The following is a 23906-nucleotide window of genomic DNA, read 5'->3' as shown; positions in this document are numbered from 1 at the left end:
TTTGAAAAATGGATACGTGTGCAATGGATGATTTCGATAAAGTTTGTCGTATTTGTATGAAATTTGAGAAAACATTTCTATCAATTACCTCATTTCAAATAATTGACATGATAATAGCGTGTGCTTCTGTGCAGGTAATATAAATGCATTCAAATACAGGGTGGTAAAAAAAATACTGTACCAAATATATTCAAGAGTGAAACATTTTATTAATCTAATCCAAGTCGCAAAGTTAGAAACAAAATCTAATAATTAAAATATCTAATGGCTTCGATTTTTAATTAAGAACATTTTCTTAATAAATCAAATTTTTAAATTACAGATTTGGGAAAATGATAATCTACCAAATCAAATATGTAACGCTTGTTTTCTTCAATTGCAAAATGCTAAAAATTTTAAAGAGTTATGTGAAAATTCAGACAATACATTTCGTCAAATTATTGAACAGAATAATTTATCCAATAACCAAAATAATTTTGATAATGTAAAAGATGAAGAATTTGAAGATTGCGCTGATGATAATTCGATAGTAAATGTTAAAGAAGAAGATATTCATGAAAATACCACAAATGAAAATACTTTGGAAAAAATAAAAATTACGATTGGTTACAATGAAGATAATTTAAAAAAATTAGAGACAACTAAACACGAAGAAGAGAGTGATGGCTATGAAAGTGCTAAAGATGAAGAAAATGAGATAACAACTTTTACTTGCGAGAAGTGTAATCAAGAATTTAAAAAAGTATGGGTGAGTATATTCGAATTCATTATTCCTGAAGTTTGTTATTAACGTCCATGTTATTTCAAATATGTTTTACATTTAATCCAAAGATTGCTACTGCTAGAAATATTCAGCAGCAACATTTATCCGAACAGAATTACGCCCAGATAGAATTTTCAAAAGCAAAATCTTTTAACTTTTTGAAAATGCAGTTCAAATGTGTATTAACAAGAGAAAATAATTCCCGCACGAAATATATCTTCGATATTTGACCTATCCGTAAAAGATATTTGAAATACCCGTAAAAATAAGATCCTGGAGGGTCCGAGAGCTGGTAGATATTTTTGCGTAGGTGTTTGAGGCATTCTAAAAATTGGTCAAATACCTCACCCATAACATCCTAATACAAAAATGGAGACTTGGCTGGATGATAGCGGTATGTTTAGAGCTCCTATATTATCAAACATATAAAATTTTTGGTTGCACAAAAATATCTTTGAGGCAACTTTACTTTTTTAGTTCAAAAAGATTAGGCAAATAAAAACTATTATTTCTTTAAGAAGAGTCGCAGTATAAATATTTGCCACAAGTACTTTGTACTCTCGTTACGACTCTGCTGGAGAGGGTGCTTTTAGTGGTTAGATGCCTTGTAACAAATTAATTCTGTTTTAGATATTGGGTAAACATATGCAACGTAAACATAGAGCAAAACCATTAAATTGTAGTGAATGTAAATTAAAATTTTTCCATCCATTACATTTAAAGCAACATCAAGAATTAACACATAATCCATTGAATCTTACTTGTAAAATATGTAACAAAGTATTGAAAGATATTTATTCATTAAAAACTCATAAATTAAAACATTCAAATCAAAAACTTAGATCTTGTGAACGATGCGATGAATCATTCAAAAGTAAACGGGAACTTGAATCTCATAATGAGGAAGTACATGGAATTATCGAAAAAAATGTAACATGTCATATTTGTGGTAAATCAGTAACGAAAAAATATCTAGACGATCACCTAGAAATACATAAAGAACGTGAGAAAATGACATGCGATAAATGTTCAAAAACATTTATTAGTGAGTTAACACTTAAAAGACATATTAAAGAAATTCATGATAACGAACGTAATCATTTATGTAATATTTGTGGGCATGGATTGCGTACAGCGAGTAAATTGCGTATACATTTATTAAAACATTCAAACGAACGACCGTTCGCATGTGACCGTTGTGAGAAAAAATTTTTACGTTTAGCTGGTTTAAAAGATCACATCGCACGTGTACATTCATTTGGATGCAAACGATGTAACAAATCATTCAAAGATCGGGAATCATGGAAATCGCATATCAAGGAAGTACATTTCCTTGAAAAGTATGTAACATGTCATATTTGTGGTAAATCGTTAACAAAAAAAAATCTACACACTCATTTAGACACGCACAAAGAACGTGAGAAACTTACTTGCGAACAATGTTCAAAACCATTCAAAAGTGAAATAACTTTAAAAGCTCATATTAAAGACATTCATGGGGATCAGAAACCAGTACGAAAATATTCATGTAATATTTGTGGACATGCTTCACGTGCACCGGCTGGTTTACGTAAACATTTATTAATGCATTCAGATGCAAGACCGTATCCATGTAATCGATGCGATAAAGCATTTCGAACTAAAGAAGATTTAAAAAAACATCTCAATTGTGTACATTTAAATAATCGACGGTATCAGTGTACATTTTGTCCAAAAGCTTTTTGCGAAAAGAGAACATTAGTGCATCATGAACGACTTCATACCGGGGAAAAACCATATAAATGTGAAGTGTGTGATAAAGCATTTGCTCAAAGAACTGCATGGAAAATCCATTTGAAAACACATAATAATTCAAGAGAAAAATTTTCGCAAAGTGTAGGTGAAAGTATTGTTATAAGTTCTTTAAAAACAAGTGCGTGTAAACTACAAACTTTCTATTAAATATAACCTCGAAAAACCCGTGCAATGGAATCATCCAGAGGAGGGTCAAACTTTTGGTCATCATGTTAGGTCACATATAGTCAATAAAAACAAACTCTTTTTTCGAGTAAGAGAAAAATTTTCAGGTCAAAATGTTATATTCGGTCATTATTCAACAACTTTTATTTTGCGAGATATAGGAAAAAACTTTTCCAAAACTCTATCCGCATCGACCTGTACATCGCGATGTATTGTTAAGCGGGGCTAAACCGTTTAGCCAATTTACAGACATACAGATCTCTTCCATTTTTTGAACCGATGTATAAATAATTAGCTATTAATTAAAATAGGCAGCCAATCAGAAACCCCGCTAAAGTGGCTAGACAGTGGGGGTGAGAGGGAAAATAGTACGAAACAGCAACAGTGAGACACGAGGGAGAGCTTCATAATGTTACAATGACAAGTACGGAACCAGATACAACAAGAGTGACGATTACTTCTGGGACAACCTGTACAGTGAACAAAATGATAATAAATAATATACAAAAAATTTCTACCATACAATAGGGAATATTCATGAAATTTAAATTTAGTTCAAATATTTTTTTCCGTAACTTTATTGGCAGGACATTTCAACTAAACCATTATTTTAGTAATTAATTACTTAAAATTAATTAATAAAAGTACAAGTCAGTGAGAAAAATTCAAAATTTCTAAAACGAGCAATTCAAATTTTTAAACGGACGTGACATCATAGTACGGGCTTGTCAAATTTGTTGACATACTGTATGATATTAATTACTTACATTTTATATGGTATTTCATTAAATTATATTTTTCTACGGCTTTTTATTAGAAAACTTAATAATAATGAGTGTAAGTTCTGTGTGGTAAATTCATTTTTTTAAAGTGTAAATTTATTAGAAATGTCAAGTTCAAAATAGATAAATAAAAAGTTGATATGGGTGCCTTACAGTTTTCTTAGCCCTAAATTGTATCTGAGTCTCGCAAAATTATCTCTACTAATACCTTTAGTAAAAATATCGGCCTTCTGATCTTTACTATTAACATATAAAATTTTAATTATTTTTTCTTTTACTAAATCTTTAATATAATGATATCTGACATCAAAATGTTTGCTCCTCTTCTTGGAAACTTCGTCCTTGATCACACAGATGGCACTCTTGTTGTCCACATGTAAGGTAATGACTTTGTCTTTTCCGGTCAGTTCTTCATACAAATTTCGGATCCAAATGGCTTCTCTTGCTGCTTCACTTGCTGCCACATATTCTGCCTCAGTTGTTGATAAAACTACAAGTCTTTGTTTTCTGGATGCCCATGATACAGCTGCACCTCCATGTTGAAATACATATCCACTAGTTGACTTTCTATCATCTGTATCTCCAGCAAAATCTGCATCTGAATAACCTTCCAAATCTCCTTCAGTTTGGTAAAGAAGACCATATTCTTTAGTTCCTTGTAAGTATTTTAAAATTTTCTTGACAGCATTCCAATGAATTGTTTTTGGATCTTCTAAGAATTGACTTGCTCGACCCACCGCATAGCTGATATCTGGCCTTGAAATGATAGCTAAAAACATGAGGCTTCCAACTGCCTCTCGATATGGCACTTCGTTTTTGACACTTTTCAGTTTGTGTGGATGGTCTTTTTCGCTGAGTGATTGAGTAGCATCCACTGGTACTGAGCTTGGATTGGAATCATCACTTCCAAATCTACTGAGCACTTTTTCAATGTAATTTTTCTGGTGGATGAAGATTGAGCCGTTTTTCTGAATAATTTCCATACCCAAATAATAGTGCAATGGTGAACTTAAAACCTTGAAAGTATCTTGTAGTCCATTGATCAATTTTTTCAATTCTTCTGCATTTTTGGCTGCAATTAGTCCATCATCCACATAAATTGCAACAAACATAGAATGATTTTGATTTGAAAAAATACATGCATCAACTTTGCTCTGTTTTAAACCATATTTCTTGAGAAATTCAGTAAATCGATTATTCCACATTTTTCCAGACTGTTTCAAGCCATAAATACTTTGTTTCAGCTTACATACTTTATCAGTTCCATCTTCATAGCCTTTTGGTTGCTCCATATACAATTCTTCATCTAATTTTGCATACAGGTAGGCTGTAGTCACATCAAATTGTTCCAGCGTCATATTTTCTTTTACAGCCAATGACAAAATAAGTCTGATTGAGTCATATCTAGCTACTGGACTTGAAATTTCTGTATAATCGATGCCATATATCTGGGAATAACCACAGCATACTAATCTGGCTTTATATCTTTCAATTTGACCATGTTCATTTCTTTTAATTTTGTACACCCATTTATTTTTAAGAGCCTTCCTGTCTGCTGGTAATTCACTCAAAATCCAAACTTTGTGCTTCTTCATGGATTCCATTTCTTTATTCATTGCCTGTTTCCATTTTTCATGATTTTCATCTTTTATTGCTTCTTCATAAGTTCTTGGTTCCAGTGGTTCAGCTCCAGTAATTAAAGCTTCTGCGATAACACTTCCTGGATCATAAGCGTATCTAGCTGGTTTTCTTATTTTATCTCTGTCTCTCAATTTTCTGGTAGACTCAACGGTCTTATCTCCATCTGAATCTTCGGAACTTTCTGCTGATCTATATTCATTCTCATCATCTTCTTTTTCTGCTTCAATCTCCTTTTCTTTATCTTCACTTTGAGTTCCTTCTTCATTTTCATCTTTTTCAATAATTTTGAGATTTCTCTGTTCAGATTCAGGTTCTCTAAAGATGACATCTCTGTGTAATTCGATTTTTCCAGTATTTTCAAAATATATTTTATAGCCTTTGACATTTTCATCATAGCCCACAAAAATTCCTTTTCTTGATTTTTCATCCCATTTTCTTCTTTTTTGCTTTGGGATATGGCAATAAACTTCTGAACCAAATACTTTCAAATTTTCAATTTCTGCGTTTTTACCAAACCACAATTCATTAGGTGTTTTTCCAGGGACTGATGAAGTTCCAGTTCTGTTCAGGATGTATACCATAGTATTGACAGCTTCAGCCCAAAATTTCTTTGGCAATTTCGCTGCACATCTTAAAGTTCTGGCTCCTTCAACAATGGTTCGCAAGTCCCTTTCAGCAGATCCATTTTGCTCCGGTGCATATCCAACAGTAGTCTGATGTCTGATTCCATATCTTTTCAAAATTTCTTTGACTTCTTCATTACAATCTTCTGTACCTCGATCTGTTCTCAGTACTTTAACTTTTCTGTCAGTTTCTGTTTTCACACTTCTGATATAATCGCTCAAAATTCTTTTGACTTCACTTTTTTGTTTCAAGAAAAATACTTTTCTGTAATGTGAGAAGTCATCTTTGAACAGGACAAAGTACCTGCTCCCACCGATCGAATATTCTACTGGTCCGCATACATCTGAGTGGATTATTTCGCCTGGTTCATGTGTTTTACTATTAGTTGTTGGAAATGGCTTTCTTTGTTGTTTTCCAAATACACAAGGCTCACAAAATTCTTCTTTCTTATCTGTTTTGATGTTGAATTTCTCCAAAATTTTCTTCACATGATTCATGTTTTGATGACCCAAACGTTGATGCCATAATTGTAAACTGGTTAGGTGTACTTGACCGACTGATTGAATTTCTTCATTGATTTTGGCATTCAGCACCCACAAGCTTCCTTTGAGTGTTCCATCTAATATTTTGACATTATTTTTCTTGATGGTACAATTCTGGCCTTGTAAAATAATCTTGCAACCAAATTGAACTGCTCTTCGTGGCGAAAACAGATTCATTTTCAATTTTGGCACGTATAGTACTTCTCTCAATAGAACTTTTTCTTCGAAGCCTTTGGTCCATGTTTTCAATTCAATTGTACCTTCACCATACGCTTGAATTCCTTTTCCATCACCCAAACTGACAGTTCGTTCTCCTTGGAATGATTTGTAATTTTTGAGGTAATTCTTGTTGTAGGTCATATGTTGTGTGGCTCCAGAATCGATGATCCATGATTCACCATGTGGATTTTCTGTATACGAGCTCAAAGCAGCACTGAAGTTTAAACTTTCTTTCTTCATTCTGCAGTCCTTCTGGAAATGCCCAACTTTTCCGCAGTTGTGGCACTTGATACCTTGTTTGATTCGACAGTTGAGCTGAATATGGCCCAAATTTCCACAGTGATAACACTTCTTCACATTATCTTGCTTATTGGCATTTGGATTTTTGTCCCATTTTCCTCTTTGTTGAAATCTGTTTTTCTTTCTGTGACTGACAAGGGCATTGTTTTCTTCTTTTGACTCTGATTTTTCTGTGGATAACTTATTTTTCAACCTTTCTTCTTCAATCAACAATCGGGCAGTGAGATTGTTCAGCTTCTTTTCTTCTGCAGGCGTACTGTCCCAGGCTGAATGGAAGTGCGCAAATTCAGGTGGCAGGGTATTCAGAATTTTGGCCATCAACATTCCTTCGGATACATTTTCACCCAGTTCTTTCATTTGACTAACCAGGTGTTCCAGCTTTGAGATGTGGTTACCAACACCATCCTCTTTATTGTAGACTACATTGTAAAATTTCTGTTCCAGAATATGTAATGAGGCGTCTGATTTGTGACCATACACGGCATTCAATTTGTCCAACATTTTCTTCGATGTGTCACAAGAAAACAGCAATGAGAGAACCTTTTCACTTACTGAAGTTACTATGACCCTTTGAGCAGCATTCTCAACTTGATTCCAGTTTTTCAACATCTCAGCATCTATTGGTTTCTCTGTGTGAAGCAATTCGCCATTCTTCATGCTTCTCAAGATGATTGTAATTTGGAATTTCCATGCTTGGTAATTTTCATTACCCACCAGCTTGATGGTTTTCAATTCTTCCATCGTTTCACTGTACATTTACACTTCACTGTATTTCAATTACAAGTTTATTTTTTTTTTGATCACAAATTTTTACTTTTTGATTCAGGACAAAAGACACCTTTTGTAGACACTACTTTTTATTTTAATTTATCTGGGCCCATAACCTGTTAATAATGTTTGAAATAAAAACATTGAATACTTTTTGAATTGTTACTTTTAATCACCATTTAACTTTACAATGCAGCTCAACTGAACTGTATCAAATACAAAAATTCATCGCTATTTATACACAAATCTAAGTCTACTAGAAAAACCTAGAAACGGTATATTGATCATATAAAAATGCATTTGTTCTAGATTCTTCTAAATAAAAACATTTTTATATGATCAATATACCGTTTCTAGGTTTTTCTAGTAGACTTAGATTTGTGTATAAATAGCGATGAATTTTTGTATTTGATACAGTTCAGTTGAGCTGCATTGTAAAGTTAAATGGTGATTAAAAGTAACAATTCAAAAAGTATTCAATGTTTTTATTTCAAACATTATTAACAAAATTATACATTGAACTGTCACCAATTGACAGATCACGTACTTATACGTCATCAACAAAGAGCGCCAAAAAACTGCGTTTAAATATCTCAAAATTATAATGTATTTTAAAAATTTTTTTTCACTTAAATACAGCATTTTTAAGCAGTATTTATATTTTTTACTTTGTTATAACGGTGTAAACAATGAATTAAAAAAAAAAAAATACATGAATATTCCCTATTGAATTGTTCGATGCTATTTAAAGATTATTATGAAAAATATAATAAAAATCGTATTTAAATTAAAAATTGTGTAAATTTATTTAGTTTCAAATTTCATGGGTATATATAAAATCCTAGGAATGACCTAAGGTATTTCCAGCTGAAAGCATTTGTCGACAGAATTGCCTTTTTTTTACAGACTCAGAATAATGTTAGCTGTGAGATCCCGAAATTGCAGAATGTTTGGTCGTTTAGATTGCGAGATAATCAGTTTAAAAAAAAAATAGCACGTCGTTTTGTTTTCATCATTTTCATTTTAGGAATTTAATCCTTATTTATCTCGTGTTTTAAATGTTCAATTTCTGAAACTTTGGGATTTGATAGTAAGCTCTATTCTTAGTCTGTGGAAAAAGAATACCTTAAATGCTGTCGAAAAGTTGGTTTTAGCATAAGAACTGCAAATACCATGCTGGAAATACCTTAATTTTAATTGACTATTATTTGAATTACGAATAACGTCAATAGCATTCCAATTTTAAGTTAATACGAGAAATGATTTGAAAAATGGATACATGTCTAATGGATGATTTCGACAAAATTTGTCGCATTTGTATGAAATTCGATAAAACATTTCTATCAATTACCTCATTTAAAATAATTGATATGATAATAGCGTGTGCTTCTGTACAGGTAATATAAAAAATAATTATGAGCAAAATGTTGAAGATCTTTAAAAATAAAACGGCCTACATTTATCTATGACAAACTTCTCTAATTTATCCAAATTATTTACGAAATTATTCAGTATAATTATATACAGTATATTCGAGAACTACCGTATTCGCGGAGTCTACTGATACAGAAATAAAGTTCTAAGAATAATTTTGCTACTTTACCCCTCCGATTTCCATTAAATTCATTTTCATTCAAATCTGGTTACATAAATAAGTTTTAATTTATAGATTTGGGAAAATGATGATCTACCAAATCAAATATGCCACGCTTGTTTTCTTCAATTACAAAATACCATTAGTTTCAAACAATTATGTGAAAATTCTGATAATTCATTCCGTCAAATTATTCAGCGAAATAAAATTAATTTATCGAATAACCAAATTGATTTTGATATCGTAAAAGATGAACAATTCGAAGATTACGCTGATGATAATTCTGTAATGGATACTAAAGATTTTCATGAAAATGTCAAAAATGAAAATACGTTGGAAAGTGAAATAAATAGTCATAATGAAGATAATTCAAAAGAATCAGATAGACCGAAATCGAATAAAAATCAAATACGAACTAAATCCGAACAGCAAAGGGTTACTCGTGAAAATATTAAAGACGATGACGTGATAAAACCGTTTACTTGTGATAAGTGTAATAAAGCGTTCCAAAAAGTGTGGGTAAGTATATATTCCGTAATATTATTCATTGTTCTTTACTTGGCATCACGTATTTTGGGTTCTACGACCCATATTATTAAAGATAGAGATAGAACCTTATAAAAAAAAAAACATCATATATGTTTACTCGTGAAAATTCAAAATACAGACAAAAATTTGATGCCCATTTTCTCTATAAAACTATAGAAGACAGGGAGTTAAAAATTTTCAGGTAGCTTCAACTATTTTTGAAAAAGTACTTCAAAATGTTGATTTTGCTAATAAAAAAGTCACAAAAAATTTATTTCGGAAAAATACACACACTTTCTTGCCAAAAACTTAAATTAAATTTTAAACTGTCAAAAACGCGGGCATCCAATTTGATGACGTAATATGGGTATCATTATACGAAATAACACAAATAATTTTGACAGATATATTCATAGACATCTGATTATAATAAATATAAATACTTATTATCTATGGATATATTATACCCAGCTGTCTACAATGAACTAACTGATGGTCTATGACTCATACCGCTATGACATCACAGCAGGGCATACCCGCGTTTTAGGTCACGTGATATACAGTTTAAAAATTACGATTTTTAATATTAATATTTTAAAAGAAAAAAGTGCTTTTATGACTCGAAATCAGAATAATTAAGTATATTTTTACATAAATTTTAACCTTTTTTCAAAATTCATGATTTATTTTTGACTAACGATAATAACCCTATTACTTTCTAAAATCTTTGAAAACCAAATAAATGGTGACCGAAAGACTGCCATAATTGTGTTGCTTTTTAAAATTTTCTAATTTATTAAAAATAATGCAAGAAATAGAAAAAAATACAATTTTAATTAAGTCTTCGAATACAAAAAAGCAAATATTAGAAATTATTTTAAATTGAATCACGTTGTCGTTGTTAAAATATACCCGTGTTATTTTAGAGAGGCCAAACTTGAAAAAAAAAAAAAAAAAGAAAAAAAAAGTGCGTTTTTAAAGCACATAGTAAACTGGTTCAATCTTTTAATTCTGCTTTAAAATAACTTATATTTAGCAAAATTATAATTTCGAATTATTTAAATTGCACTACTAGTATCTCTTAAATTGTTAATTCTTTAATATCTTAAATTTTTTGTATTAATCCCTGTTTTAGATATTGGGTCAACATATGCATCGTAAACATAGGGCCAAGGCCTTAAAATGTAGTGAATGTGAATTAAAATTATACCATCCATTACATTTAAAAGAACACCAAGAATTAATACACAATCAATCGAATCTTACATGTGATGTATGTAACAAAGTATTGAAAGACATTTACAAATTAAAACGTCATAAATTAACACATTTATCAGCATCATTGCATTGTCAACAATGTGACAAAACATTCAAAGATAAATTTCGGCTAAAATCCCATAACAAAGAAGTACATTCAGCGACAGAAAAGTATGCTGCATGTCATATTTGCGGCAAATCAATTACGAAAAGAGCTCTACGCCAGCATTTAAGAACCCATAACGAACGTGAAAAACTTACTTGCCAACATTGTTCAAAACCATTCAAAAATGAGATAACTTTAAAAGCTCATGTTAAAGACATTCATGGGGATCAAAAACCTGTACGTAAACATTTATGTAATATTTGTGGGCATGCTTCACGTGCACCGGCTACTTTACGTAAACATTTACTAATACATACAGATGCAAGACCGCATCCATGTAATCGATGCGATAAAGCATTTCGGACTAAAGAAGATTTAAAAAAACATCTCAATTGTGTACATTTAAATATTCGACGGTATCAGTGTACATTTTGTCCTAAAGCTTTTTGTGACAAGAAAGTATTAGTGCATCATGAACGACTTCATACCGGGGAAAAACCATATAAATGTGAAGTGTGTGATAAAGCATTTGCTCAAAGGATTGCATGGAAAATTCATATGAAAACACATAGTAATTCAAGAGAGAAATTTTCGCAAAGTTTAGGTGAGAGTATGGTTATAAGTGCTTTAAAAACAAGTGCATGTAAACTACAGACTTTCTATTCAGTATAGACTCACAAAAGCCCATGCGGAAGAATCATCCAGGAGGGGATGGGAGTGGTCAAACTTTTTTTCATCATGTTAGGTCACATATAGTCAATAAGAACAAGAAACTCTTTTTTCGAGTTAGAGAAAATTGTATCCAGGAGGGGATGGGAGTGGTCAAACTTTTTTTCATCATGTTAGGTCACATATAGTCAATAAGAACAAGAAACTCTTTTTTCGAGTTAGAGAAAATTGTTTAGATCAAAATGCTATATTTGATCACTTTTTTTAATAACTTAATTCAACGAGGTACAGAGTGGACCAAATTCGATGTTTTAATAGAGTATCTTCATAACTATACTTGCTAGAAAAAAATGGATTGTATTCTCTCCATCTAGCTGGCTCTCATTTTTTGTTTACGATTTATAAGAAAATGTTCGATTTTTCGACTTTTAAACTTGTGAATAACGTCGTTGTTTGAAAAGTTTAATGAATATAACTTTGACATCCTAAAGGCACTTTTTTTCTGTAGTTTTTTTTTAATGGGAAGCATAGTTGAATTGTTTGATGTTATCTAAAGATTATGAAAAATAAAATAAAAACCGTATTTAAATTAAAAATTGTGTAAATTTATTTATTTTTATGTGACCGCTATGTGTAATGTGTGTGTGTTTGTCTGCCTGTTTGGGGCATCATAGCGCCTAAACCTAAACCGATGAACTGTTTTTGAATTTTTTTTGTTTCATTGAAAATTAATTTAATGGAGAATGTCCTGAGCTATGCTTCAAGTGCGAACAGGGAATATTCATGAAATTTAAATTTGGTTCAAATATTTTTCTTCCGTAACTTTAATGACTGGTCATTTCAACTAAACCATTATTTTAGTAATTAATATCTTTTTAATTACTTAAAATTAATTAATAAAAGTACAAATTCAGTGAGAGCATTTAAAAATTTCTAAAACGGAAATTCAAATTTTTATACGGACGTGACATCAAAGTACGGGCTTGTCAAATTTGTTGACACACTGTAGGATATTAATTACTTACATTTTATATGGTATTTCATTGAATAATACTATTCTACGGCTTTTTATTAGAAAACTTAATAATAACGAGTGAAAATTCTGTGTTGTAAATTCATTTTTTTAAAGTGTAAATTATACGTTGAACTGTCACCAATTGACAGATAACGTACTTATACGTCATCAACAGAGAGCGCCAAAAAACTGCGTTTAAATATCTCAAAATTATAATGTATTTTAAATATTTTTTTATACTTAAATACAGTATTTTTAAGCAGTATTTATATTTTTTACTTTGTTATAACGGTGTAAACAATGAATTAAAAATATAAAAAAAATACATGAATATTCTCTATTTATTATTCTGTACCTGAAACAATTAAAAAATAGGCGATGGAATTCTCAAAATCGGTTCAGTTTTTAATGGAGAGTGTGTTCTTAGATATGTTTCAATACGAGTTTAGGGTTACTTACCCAAAAAATTTGTCGGGGGTTTTTTAAATTTTGTAAATTTCACTTGTTTAGCTTTTAATTTTATGGGTGATATAAAATTCTAGGAACGATTTAATTAATAGTTAATTTGAATTTACTATTATTCAAATTACGAATAACGGCAATAGCGTTCCAATTTTAATTAAGTTAATATAAGAAATGATTTGAAACATGGATACATGTCTAATGGATGATTTTGACAAAATTTGTCGCATTTGTATGAAATTCGATAAAACATTTCTATCAATTACCTCATTTAAAATAATTGATATGATAATAGCGTGTGCTTCTGTACAGGTAATATAAATAATAATTATGAGCAAAATGTTGAAGACCTTTAAAAATAAAACGGTCTACATTTAGCTATGAAAAACCGTTCAGTATAATTATATACAGTATATTCGACAACTACCGTATTCGCGGAGTCTATTGATACAGATATAAAGTTCTAAGAAGTAATTTTACAACTTTATCCCTCCGATTTTCTTTAAATCCATTTTCATTCAAACCTGATTACATAAATAAGTTTTAATTTATAGATTTGGGAAAATGATGATCTACCAAATCAAATATGCCACGCTTGTTTTCTTCAATTACAAAATACCATTAGTTTCAAACAATTATGTGAAAATTCTGATAATTCATTCCGTCAAATTATTCAGCGAAATAAAATTAATTTATCGAATAACCAAATTGATTTTGATATCGTAAAAGATGAACAATTCGAAGATTACGCTGATGATAATTCTCTAATGGATATTAAAGAAGATTTTCATGAAAATTTCAAAAATGAAAATACCTTGAAAAATGAAAAAAATAGCATTAGTTATAACGAAGATAATTCCAAAAAATCAGAGAAATTGAATGAAAATCAAATAACTAAATCCGAACAGCAAAGGATTACTCATGAAAATATTAAAGACGATGACGTGATAAAACCGTTTACTTGTGATAAGTGTAATAAAGCGTTCCAAAAAGTGTGGGTAAGTATATATTCCGTAATATTATTTATTATTCTATACTTGACGATGAGACAAAATTCCGGAATGATTTGTTTTATCTATAGACGAAATTCTTAGTCTTGCTCCTAAAATAGTTAGAAACTGCTTTATAAGTTATAGTCATGGCCATCAACAACTAAAAAATTGCATGGCCTCTCTATGCAAAGTTATTCTGAGTTTTCCAGTTTTTTTTTTTCTTTTTCGAGCGCTAATATAAACGAGTTGAAAATCTCGTCTGAATAGAATAAAAAGTTTAATCCGTACTTAAATTGTAAAGGTTTATTTTCATTCAAAGTTTGACGCCATGTCTACGGTTGACGCTAAGTTTGAGCGTCAAATTAGGTGACGCGATCAGTTAAGGTCGTGTTGCCACTTAGCAGCGTAACATCGTAAAAATCTAAATGCAATAATGAGATATTTTTAAGTCGCATTTCCTCCGAAAGCTAACGTTTTTGGAAAAAATGTTTTAAACAAAAATTTTTAGTTTTTTTATGAGCTTTCTAATTTAAAGTGTTATTATATCTATTACTGTTAAGGATCTGAGTTAACTATTAGAGGATCCAGAAGACGCAGATAAAATCTGCCACTAGAATATGATATCCCAATTTAATCTGAATAATTTTTATACGAAACATTTTTTTGTAAAGTACTTTAGAAGATATTTGGGTCCATCGATTAAAATGGGTTATCCTGTATGTGTATAAGCCACTTTTGCGCTGATGGCCTTTTCAATTATAATTTCGAATTAATTAATATCTTAAATTTTTTGTATTAACCCCTATTTTAGATATTGGGTCAACATATGCATCGTAAACATAGGGCCAAGGCCTTAAAATGTAGTGAATGTGAATTAAAATTATACCATCCATTACATTTAAAAGAACACCAAGAATTAATACACAATCAATCGAATCTTACATGTGATGTATGTAACAAAGTATTGAAAGACATTTACAAATTAAAACGTCATAAATTAATACATTTATCAGCATCTTTGCATTGTCAACAATGTGACAAAACATTCAAAGATAAATTTCGGCTAAAATCCCATAACAAGGAAGTACATTCAGCGACAGAAAAGTATGCTGCATGTCATATTTGCGGCAAATCAATTACGAAAAGAGCTCTACCCCAGCATTTAAGAATCCATAACGAACGTGGTAAAACTACATGCGACATATGTTCGAAATCATTTGTAAGTGAGTTAACGTTAAAAAATCATATTAAAATTGTACATGAGAATCAAAAACCTGCACGTAATCATTTATGTAATATTTGTGGACATGCGATGCGTACATTGAAGGAATTACGTACACATTTATTAATACATACAGGTGAACGACCATATGCATGTGATCAATGTGATAAAACGTATCATCGTGATGATCGATTAAAAGATCATATCTCACGTATACACTTAAATAAACGAAAGTATCAATGTACATTTTGTTCACATGCATTTTTTACGAAGAGAATGTTTGTGCATCATGTACGACGACATACGGGTGAAAAACCTCATAAATGTGAAGTTTGTGATAAAAGATTTATACAAAAAGTTGCATTAAAAATTCATTTGAAAACACATACAAATTCAAGAGAGAATTTTAATGTAAGCTGTTTAGTTTAGATTGCAAGCATTGTAATATACAGGATGAGCCATTTTAATATATACCCCATAATAACTCGTTTTATAGTTAGCCAATCGAAAAATAGCTTAAATAAATATTAGTATTTTGATGGCAAGTGCGTGTATGTGAATACTTTTTTGAATGCGGAGACTTTTAAACGTAAAAGTTAAAAAGTAAACTTCCGTAACTTTAATGACTGGACATTTCAACTAAACCATTATTTTAGTAATTAATATCTTTTTAATTACTTAAAATTAATTAATAAAAGTACAAATTCAGTGAGGGAATTAAAAAATTTCTAAAACGGAAATTCAAATTTTTATACGGACGTGACACCATAGTACGGGCTTGTCAAATTTGTTCACATACTGTAGGATATTAATTACTTACATTTTATATGACATTTAATTAAATTATACTATTCTACGGCTTTTTATTAGAAAACTTAATAATAACGAGTGTAAATTCTGTGTTGTAAATTCATTTTTTTAAAGTGTTAATTATACATTGAACTGCCACCAATTGACAGATCACGTACTTATACGTCATCAACAGAGAGCGCCAAAAAACTGCGTTTAAATATCTCAAAATTATAATGTATTTGATATTTTGATATATGAATATTCCCTATTCCTTAAAAAAGTAAAATTGATATCTCATACAAATTGTTATATTTATACGTTATCAGTCTATATTTAATTTAAGTCTATGGCATATATTGTAATAATAATACTAGATTGTAAAATAATAGAAGATTTATATTTAAATTTCGTGTACAAAATAAATGTATTTATTAAAATTTTTTAGTTTTAAATTCTACTAATTAAAGTTCTAGGATTATTTTAATTAAAATATGCCTTTTTTTCGACGTCGATAATAAAACGAATGGCGTTAATTTGATAATTATCAAATATTTACTTATGAAATGTTTGAAAAATGGATATGTGCCCAATAGATGATTTCGATAAAGTTTGTCGTATTTGTATGAAATTCGATAAAACATTTCTATCAATTACTTCATTTCAAATAATTGATATGATAATAACGTGTGCTTCTGTACAGGTAATCAAAATATTTACTAGGATAACCAATCCTTGACAGTCGGGTAATAAGCAATCACCTACAGGGTGTTAAGAAAAAGCTCTTCCAAATCTCAGAGAGAAATTTTTTATGTACATAATCTAACAAAAAAAGTTTTGTATACCTAAAAAAAAATGAAATTCGTGTTTATGGATCCTAAGGATCTACAAAAATTTATCTATTAAACCGTAAAAAAGAGACAAGTTGTTCTTTTTTACAAGATTTTTTCACACTAAAATTAAAAATCTCAAATGATCAGTTATTGATAATCTATTCCCATTCGTAGATTTGGGAAAATGATAGTCTACCAAATCAAATATGCCACGCTTGTTTTCTACAATTGCAAAATACCATTAATTTCAAACAATTATGTGAAAATTCCGACAATACTTTTCGCCAAATTATTCAGCAGAATAAAATTACTTTGTCGAATAACGTAAAAGATGAAGAATTTGAAGATTTCGTTAATGATGATTCTATAATAAACATCAAAGAAGAAGATATTCATGAAAGTAACACAAATGAAAATACCTTGGAAAATTTAAAAATAAAAATTGATAATGAAGAAAATTTAATAGCTACCCCGGAATTAAATAGATTACAAATACGGGCTAAACCAGAAGAGGAAAATGATACCTATGAAGAGATTAAAGATAAAAATATGACTGAAACTTTTACCTGTGAGGAGTGTAATCACGACTTTAAAAAAGTTTGGGTAAGTTCGTGATGAATGCAATTAATGTGATGAATGTACGTTTTTCGAAAACTCACTAATCTTTACGGAACCCTAATTTCGCATTTTTAATATAGCTAAGAACAATCTCCATTATTTTACCTTTCAAACGAAATAATTAAGTTACTTCATTCTATGCATTTTGCATGAGACAGAGTGAGAGGGGCAATCAGACCCCATTCAACTTTCAGGCAACTTTACTAAAAAAAATTTTGCTATCTTGTTAAAAATACGATTAAATAGACCTTTTTCATGAAAAATAGAAATGCTTTTTGATAATTTTTTATGAAAATATAGGCCGAGTAGAGCCTGTAACTCAAAAATTACGCATTTTTAACAATAAAAACACTATGAAAAAAATTGTTAAAAAGTCACAATATTTGAAATATTTTAAAACGGTTTTTTTTGGCTCCACCGCACACGTGATCTGTGATGTCAATCCGACAAGCAATGTTAGTAAAACAGTGTCAACACTTGTATTAATATATCATTATTATCAACTTTAAATGACGTCAAACCAACCTTCGTGTAACATCGTGTGTTTCCGGATCGTTTTCGCCAATTTGAATTTTAATGATTTTCATTGTCTGTTTTCTCGGTCATATGGCTTCAAAAAAATCGGGGAAAAAAATTAACTCATTTATCAAGACATTTACTTTCATTTAAAAAAAAAAAAATGTGAAAAAGGTCTATTCTGTTTTAGAAACTGGGTCAACATATGTATCGTGAACACAAAGCGAAAGCATTAAAATGTAATAAATGTGAAATAAAATGTTATCATCCCTTACATTTAAAAGAGCACCAGGAATTGATGCATAATCCGTTGAATCATAGATGCGATATATGCAATAAAGTACTTGCAAATATTTATAAATTAAGACTTCATAAACTTCGACATGACAAATCATCCAAAGATAAGCAGGAACTAAAAAGCCCCAATAAGGACGTAAATTCACAGAAAGAAATGTACGTACCATGTCATATTTGTGGCAAATCAGTAACGAAAAAAAATCTAAAAAAACATTTACGAATTCATGAAGAACGTAATAAAATTACGTGCGACTTATGCTCGAAAACATTCCTGCGGCAACAATCGTTAAAAGATCATGTTAAGCTTGTACACGAGAATCAAAAACCTGCACGTAATCATTTATGTAATATTTGTGGATATGCGGGACGTACACTTGCTAAATTACGTACACATTTAATAACACATTCCACCGAACGACCGTTTCCGTGTGACCGTTGTGATAAAACGTATCGATCTGCAGAAAGTTTGAGACATCATGTATCACATGTACATTTGAATCATCGCAAGTTTCAGTGTACATTTTGTCCACAAGCTTTTCATGTAAGGAAAGTTTTAATGAATCATGTGCGACGTCATACAGGTGAAAAACCACATAAATGCCAAGTGTGTGGTAAAGCGTTTATACAAAAAATTGCATTGACAATCCATACGAAAACTCATACAAACTCAAGTGAGAATCTTTCACAAAACTAAATAATTTCTAATACGGCAGTTGGAAACTACGAAGATAGCCGAAGTATAACGAAGCCATCCGAATTGTGTTTTTTTCTTAGCCGACACTAAAGTGATAAGAAAAACTCTCATAGCTGTTAATAAATATTTTAATAAATAAATAAATAAATTATTTAAATCCTGTAAAGCATGAAATTTTGCGAAAGTAAAAAAATTCTCAAAAGGCCATTCCATTTGAAACTTTGAAAAAAAAAAAAAACGTTTGGAAACAGGCGCGCGTGAGATAATTTTTTTACGCAACCGTTATGAAGGGTTAAAAAAATCAAAATAACTGTCGAAAATTTAGAAAATAACTGAAAGTGATTAATCGCTGAGAAAATTTAAACAGCTGATTAATATTTTATTCTGGTAAGATGTGAAAATGATGGATATCAGAGAAAATATGCTTTTTCTTGAATATATTTGTAAATATAATTTTAATAAACTCCCATTTATGAATAAAACAAGAGCTTTTTTTTGGAACTATGTTCCTTATCCTTTATAATTTTGGTACGGGAACGGACTGCAAAATCACTTGACCTATCGGTAATCGGCACAAACTTTGTAATAAAGCGGCAATCAAACCAATAAAAACAAAGGGCTATGGCAATCCTACCAGACTGGGAGAGGAGGGGGGAAATATGTAACGCCTTATTGAGATACCAACTTTACCCATAAGTTAACCGGGTAATTTTCACGTGAAGTTATAGCTTTCAATCTATACCTTTTCAAGACAACAACATTTTTTTCAAAGGTTGCCATACTTTATCCAGAAATTTGACTGACAACTTATTATTTCTTGAAAAAGTAGATTGAAAACTATAACTTCACTTGAAAATTACCCGGTTAACTTATGGGTAAAGTTGGTATCTCAATAAGGCGTAACATATTTCCCCCTTCCTCTGCCGATTTGGCAGCGTTGCAATAACCCATTGATTGCCACTTTATTGCAAAGTTTGAGCCGGTTACCGATGGGTCAAGTGATTTTGCAATCCGCTCCCGGACTAAAATCAAATTGATGAAGGATAAGCTTGAAATCATAATGAACAAATTATGCGAAAAAATTGTGTCATCAATTTTATAGAAAATAAAGGCAGTAAAAAAATTTACTTCTTTGTTTTGAGTTATTTAAAAAATTTAATAAGCAAAAAGATTTTCAATGAAGATTTAAATTAACAATGTTACTTTTCGATGCCTTAAATTAAGGTCAACGTAGCGAATTCCATGAATAATCCTTAACTTTTAAGTTAATACGTGATATGTTTAAAAAATGGATATGTGCCCAATAGATGATTTCGATAAAGTTTGTCGTATTTGTATGAAATTCGATAAAACATTTCTATCAATAGCTTCATTTAAAATAATTGATATGATAATAGCATGTACTTCTGTACAGGTAATAAAAATAATCATATATAGGGTGCGAAAACATTTTTCGAAATAATGGTATTTCAATATATTTATAGATTTGGGAAAATGATAGTCTACCAAATCAAATATGTCAAGCTTGTTTTCTTCAATTGCAAAATACTATCAATTTCAAACAATTATGTGAAAATTCAGATAGTACTTTTCGTCAAATTATCCAGCAAAGTAAAATTAATTTATCGGATAATCAAAATCATTTTGTTAACGTGAAAGATGAAGAATTCGAAGATTACGCTGATGATAATTCTCCATTAGATATCAAAGAAGAAGAAGACATTCCTGAAAATGCCACAAATGAAAATGCCTTGGAAAATGAAAAAATTAGAATCGATGAAAATGAAGATGCTTCTAAAAATTCAGAAACAAACATGTTGGAAAGTAAAAAGAAAGGCAGATTGAAATTGAACAAAATACAAATACGAACTAAATCGGAAGATGGAAGTAGTAGCCATGAAGATATTAAAGATGACGAAAAAATGGAAGAAACGTTTACTTGCGAGCAATGTAATAAAGAATTTAAAAAAATATGGGTAAGTATATCGGAACGATTATTTCCGATATGTTATTGACTTTTTTTCGGTTTTGTTCTCGGTATTAAGGAAAAATTAATTATTTTTATTTCCTGTATGTGCTAATCGGAAAAAATAAACCGTAAATTTTATAGACCCGGAGTATCGTAGTAATTACGAATTGGTTGGGTTGAATTTGTCGACTATAGAGGATTTGGTTGGGTTCTAAAATTTTTAGCCCTTGCCATGAAGGTTATAGAACAGGAGAAAGATCGCTATGTACTAAAGCATTAGCGTACCTGTCCCTAAAAATATGTAGAATTTATAGTTAATTTTTAAGCCACCAGCCGCGCTTTCATCAAGTAGTAGTATCTGTGAAGTAAGCTGTTGTTGTTAGCATAATGTACAAATTGATATATCATTTGAAATTAGCGCACAACAGCCCGCTTTTATTGATACTACGTATTGATCGCAGCGCCTCACTTATTTTATCCATATTTCGGGGACAATATTTTCTATAGCGATCGTTCTCCTGCCTATATGCTTCATGGCCCTTGCTTTCAAAAATAGGTTTAGGTTAGGTTAGGTTATATTGGCTGTCCACGAAGGACAGCATTAATTTTATATTTTAAAAATTCTATAATATGTTGAAATTTAGTATTGAAAATTAATCGACGTATTTTCGAGACATTCTTAAGAATAGGGTCTTCCACTATTTTTGAAAAAGTGCTTCAAAATGTTGATTTTGCTAATCAAAAGCCAACAAAAATTTATTTCGGAAAAATACACACGCTTTCTTGCCAAAAACTTAAATTAAATTTTAAACCTTTTTTAAACTGTCAAAAACGCGGGCATCCAATTTGATGACGTAATATGGGTATCATTATACGAAATAACACAAATAAGTTTGACAGATATATTCATAGATATCTGATTATAATAAATATAAATACTTATTATCTATGTATATATTATACTCAGCTGTCTACACTGAACTAACTGATGGTCTATGACTCATACCGCTATGACATCACAGCAGAGCATACCCGCGTTTAAGTCACGTGATATACAGTTTAAAAATTACGATTTTTAATTTTAATATTTTAAAAGAAAAATGTGCTTTTATGACTCGAAATCAGAATATTTAAGTATATTTTTACATAAATTTTAACTTTTTTTCAAATTTCATGATTTATTTTTGACTAACGATAATACCCTATTTTTTTCTTTTAGATATATTTAGTTTCGTTGTACTAGTACTACTTTAATAGATAGATTTTTTTTCGTTATAAATAATTTTGGTTTTAGGTATTGGGCTTACATATGCATGGTAAGCACAGAGCGAAAGCATTAAACTGTAGCGAATGTAAATTAAAATTTTACCATCCATTACATTTAAAACAACATCAGGAATTAACGCACAATCCATTGAATCTAACTTGTAAATTATGTAACAAAGTATTGTCTGATATTTATTCATTAAAAGCTCATAAATTAATCCATTCAAATCAAAAACTTGTATCTTGTGATCGATGTGACGAATCATTCCGAACGAAACCAGAACTGAAGAACCATATTAGGAAAGCACATACACGAATCGAAAAGAATATAACATGTCATGTTTGTGGAAAATCAGTACGGAAAAAACATCTATCCGTTCATATGTCAATCCATAAAGAACGTGAAAAGGTTACATGCAACATCTGTTCAAAACAATTCTTGCAACAGTCAACGTTAGATCATCATATCAAACATGTACATGAGAATCAAATACATAAACGGAATCATTTATGTAATATCTGTGGACATGCAATGCGTACACCAAAAGAATTACGTATACATTTATTAATTCATACAAACGAGCGACCGTACAAGTGTGATCGTTGCGATAAAACGTATCGACGACAAGATAATTTACGGGATCATATCTCACATGTACATTTAAATGAACGTAAATTTCAATGTACATTTTGTTCACAAGCATTTTTCGATAAAAAGACTTTATTGAATCATGTACGACGTCATACGGGGGAAAAACCACATAAATGTGGTGTATGTGGTAAAGCGTTTATACAAAAAGCTGCTTTGAGAGTTCATTCGAAAACACATACAAACGCAAGGGATAGTGTTCTGCAAGAAAGTATCTTAAGTTTAGTTTAGATGGGATAAATATTGGTGAGTCACTTGTGATGTACATATTAAGGAATTACGGCATTACATAACGAGAAATTACGTACAAGTTGCTTAAAATTTTCTTGGAATGTTAATTGCTCCGGAAAAACAGTGGTGCACTTAAAAGTCTTTTAAATTTTCTCGAAATTTCAAACTGATATATCTCGGTGAAAAATAATTGAATCTGAATGACATAAAGGGTGGGCAATTTTAAAGTATTATGGCAAATAGTTGACTCTGAATTTCTCAACGTTTTTGGACTATCTAATTCAGACTTAATAAGTCTGGATAACTTTGAATTAGACAGTTCAAAAACGTTGAGAAATTCAGACTTCCTAAAACTTTTTCAGAGTTTTTAAGATTTAATTAACCTTGTGGAAACTTTTATAACAATGAAACGTTAATGAAAATATGTGCAATTGAAATTGTATTTCAAAAATCAAAGGGAAATTAAAATAAAACGAAGTTTGTAAAATTTAAGGTCATATTATTCGCAATACTATGTAAAGATGAAATGGCATTACATAAATAATTATATTTAGTTAAAAAAATTGTATTAATTTGTTTTTAATTTATATTGACCCTTTTT

At 30.3% G+C, this 23906-nt stretch overlaps 5 protein-coding genes across 5 annotated transcripts; all 5 read left to right on the top strand.

The window, feature by feature from the left end:
- The first annotated feature begins 8 nt into the window (after positions 1-8).
- On the top strand, positions 9-3254 carry LOC123294689 (gastrula zinc finger protein XlCGF57.1-like). Its single transcript, XM_044875809.1, has 3 exons — positions 9-134; positions 323-748; positions 1394-3254. Exons 1-3 carry the CDS (start codon positions 9-11, stop codon positions 2702-2704), a joined length of 1863 nt encoding a protein of 620 aa, XP_044731744.1. The 3' UTR covers positions 2705-3254.
- A 5586-nt stretch (positions 3255-8840) lies between these two features.
- Positions 8841-11894, top strand: LOC123290976 (zinc finger protein 501-like). The gene is made up of 3 exons (XM_044871384.1): positions 8841-8995; positions 9268-9711; positions 10856-11894. Exons 1-3 carry the CDS (start codon positions 8870-8872, stop codon positions 11753-11755), a joined length of 1470 nt encoding a protein of 489 aa, XP_044727319.1. The 5' UTR covers positions 8841-8869; the 3' UTR covers positions 11756-11894.
- Positions 11895-13387: 1493 nt separating this feature from the next.
- LOC123294675 (zinc finger protein 501-like) lies at positions 13388-15989 on the top strand. Its single transcript, XM_044875784.1, has 4 exons — positions 13388-13541; positions 13784-13951; positions 14102-14227; positions 15033-15989. The coding sequence occupies exons 1-4, from the start codon at positions 13416-13418 to the stop codon at positions 15870-15872; spliced, it is 1260 nt and encodes a 419-aa protein (XP_044731719.1). The 5' UTR covers positions 13388-13415; the 3' UTR covers positions 15873-15989.
- An 820-nt stretch (positions 15990-16809) lies between these two features.
- On the top strand, positions 16810-19336 carry LOC123294649 (zinc finger protein 569-like). The gene is made up of 3 exons (XM_044875752.1): positions 16810-16935; positions 17240-17668; positions 18390-19336. The coding sequence occupies exons 1-3, from the start codon at positions 16810-16812 to the stop codon at positions 19188-19190; spliced, it is 1356 nt and encodes a 451-aa protein (XP_044731687.1). The 3' UTR covers positions 19191-19336.
- A 1142-nt stretch (positions 19337-20478) lies between these two features.
- Positions 20479-23536, top strand: LOC123294641 (zinc finger protein OZF-like). Its single transcript, XM_044875740.1, has 3 exons — positions 20479-20604; positions 20675-21166; positions 22454-23536. The coding sequence occupies exons 1-3, from the start codon at positions 20479-20481 to the stop codon at positions 23303-23305; spliced, it is 1470 nt and encodes a 489-aa protein (XP_044731675.1). The 3' UTR covers positions 23306-23536.
- The last annotated feature ends 370 nt before the right edge of the window (positions 23537-23906 follow it).

This window comes from Chrysoperla carnea, chromosome 1 (genome assembly GCF_905475395.1).
Source record: "Chrysoperla carnea chromosome 1, inChrCarn1.1, whole genome shotgun sequence".
Taxonomy (NCBI): Eukaryota; Metazoa; Arthropoda; class Insecta; order Neuroptera; family Chrysopidae; genus Chrysoperla; species Chrysoperla carnea.
Note: the sequence above shows the minus strand (reverse complement) of the source record. Positions and strands in the feature narration are given on the sequence as shown.

Bases quoted from the DNA above. Each gene is read 5' to 3' on its own strand.
- LOC123290976 (XM_044871384.1), top strand. From the start codon at position 8,870: ATGGATACATGTCTAATGGATGATTTCGACAAAATTTGTCGCATTTGT. The intron at 8,996-9,267 runs GTAATATAAAAA...TTTAATTTATAG, and splicing joins TAGCGTGTGCTTCTGTACAG to ATTTGGGAAAATGATGATCT. The intron at 9,712-10,855 runs GTAAGTATATAT...TCCCTGTTTTAG, and splicing joins AAGCGTTCCAAAAAGTGTGG to ATATTGGGTCAACATATGCA.
- LOC123294641 (XM_044875740.1), top strand. From the start codon at position 20,479: ATGGATATGTGCCCAATAGATGATTTCGATAAAGTTTGTCGTATTTGT. The intron at 20,605-20,674 runs GTAATAAAAATA...ATATATTTATAG, and splicing joins TAGCATGTACTTCTGTACAG to ATTTGGGAAAATGATAGTCT. The intron at 21,167-22,453 runs GTAAGTATATCG...TTTTGGTTTTAG, and splicing joins AAGAATTTAAAAAAATATGG to GTATTGGGCTTACATATGCA.
- LOC123294649 (XM_044875752.1), top strand. From the start codon at position 16,810: ATGGATATGTGCCCAATAGATGATTTCGATAAAGTTTGTCGTATTTGT. The intron at 16,936-17,239 runs GTAATCAAAATA...TCCCATTCGTAG, and splicing joins TAACGTGTGCTTCTGTACAG to ATTTGGGAAAATGATAGTCT. The intron at 17,669-18,389 runs GTAAGTTCGTGA...ATTCTGTTTTAG, and splicing joins ACGACTTTAAAAAAGTTTGG to AAACTGGGTCAACATATGTA.
- LOC123294689 (XM_044875809.1), top strand. From the start codon at position 9: ATGGATACGTGTGCAATGGATGATTTCGATAAAGTTTGTCGTATTTGT. The intron at 135-322 runs GTAATATAAATG...TTTAAATTACAG, and splicing joins TAGCGTGTGCTTCTGTGCAG to ATTTGGGAAAATGATAATCT. The intron at 749-1,393 runs GTGAGTATATTC...ATTCTGTTTTAG, and splicing joins AAGAATTTAAAAAAGTATGG to ATATTGGGTAAACATATGCA.
- LOC123294675 (XM_044875784.1), top strand. From the start codon at position 13,416: ATGGATACATGTCTAATGGATGATTTTGACAAAATTTGTCGCATTTGT. The intron at 13,542-13,783 runs GTAATATAAATA...TTTAATTTATAG, and splicing joins TAGCGTGTGCTTCTGTACAG to ATTTGGGAAAATGATGATCT. The intron at 14,228-15,032 runs GTAAGTATATAT...CCCCTATTTTAG, and splicing joins AAGCGTTCCAAAAAGTGTGG to ATATTGGGTCAACATATGCA.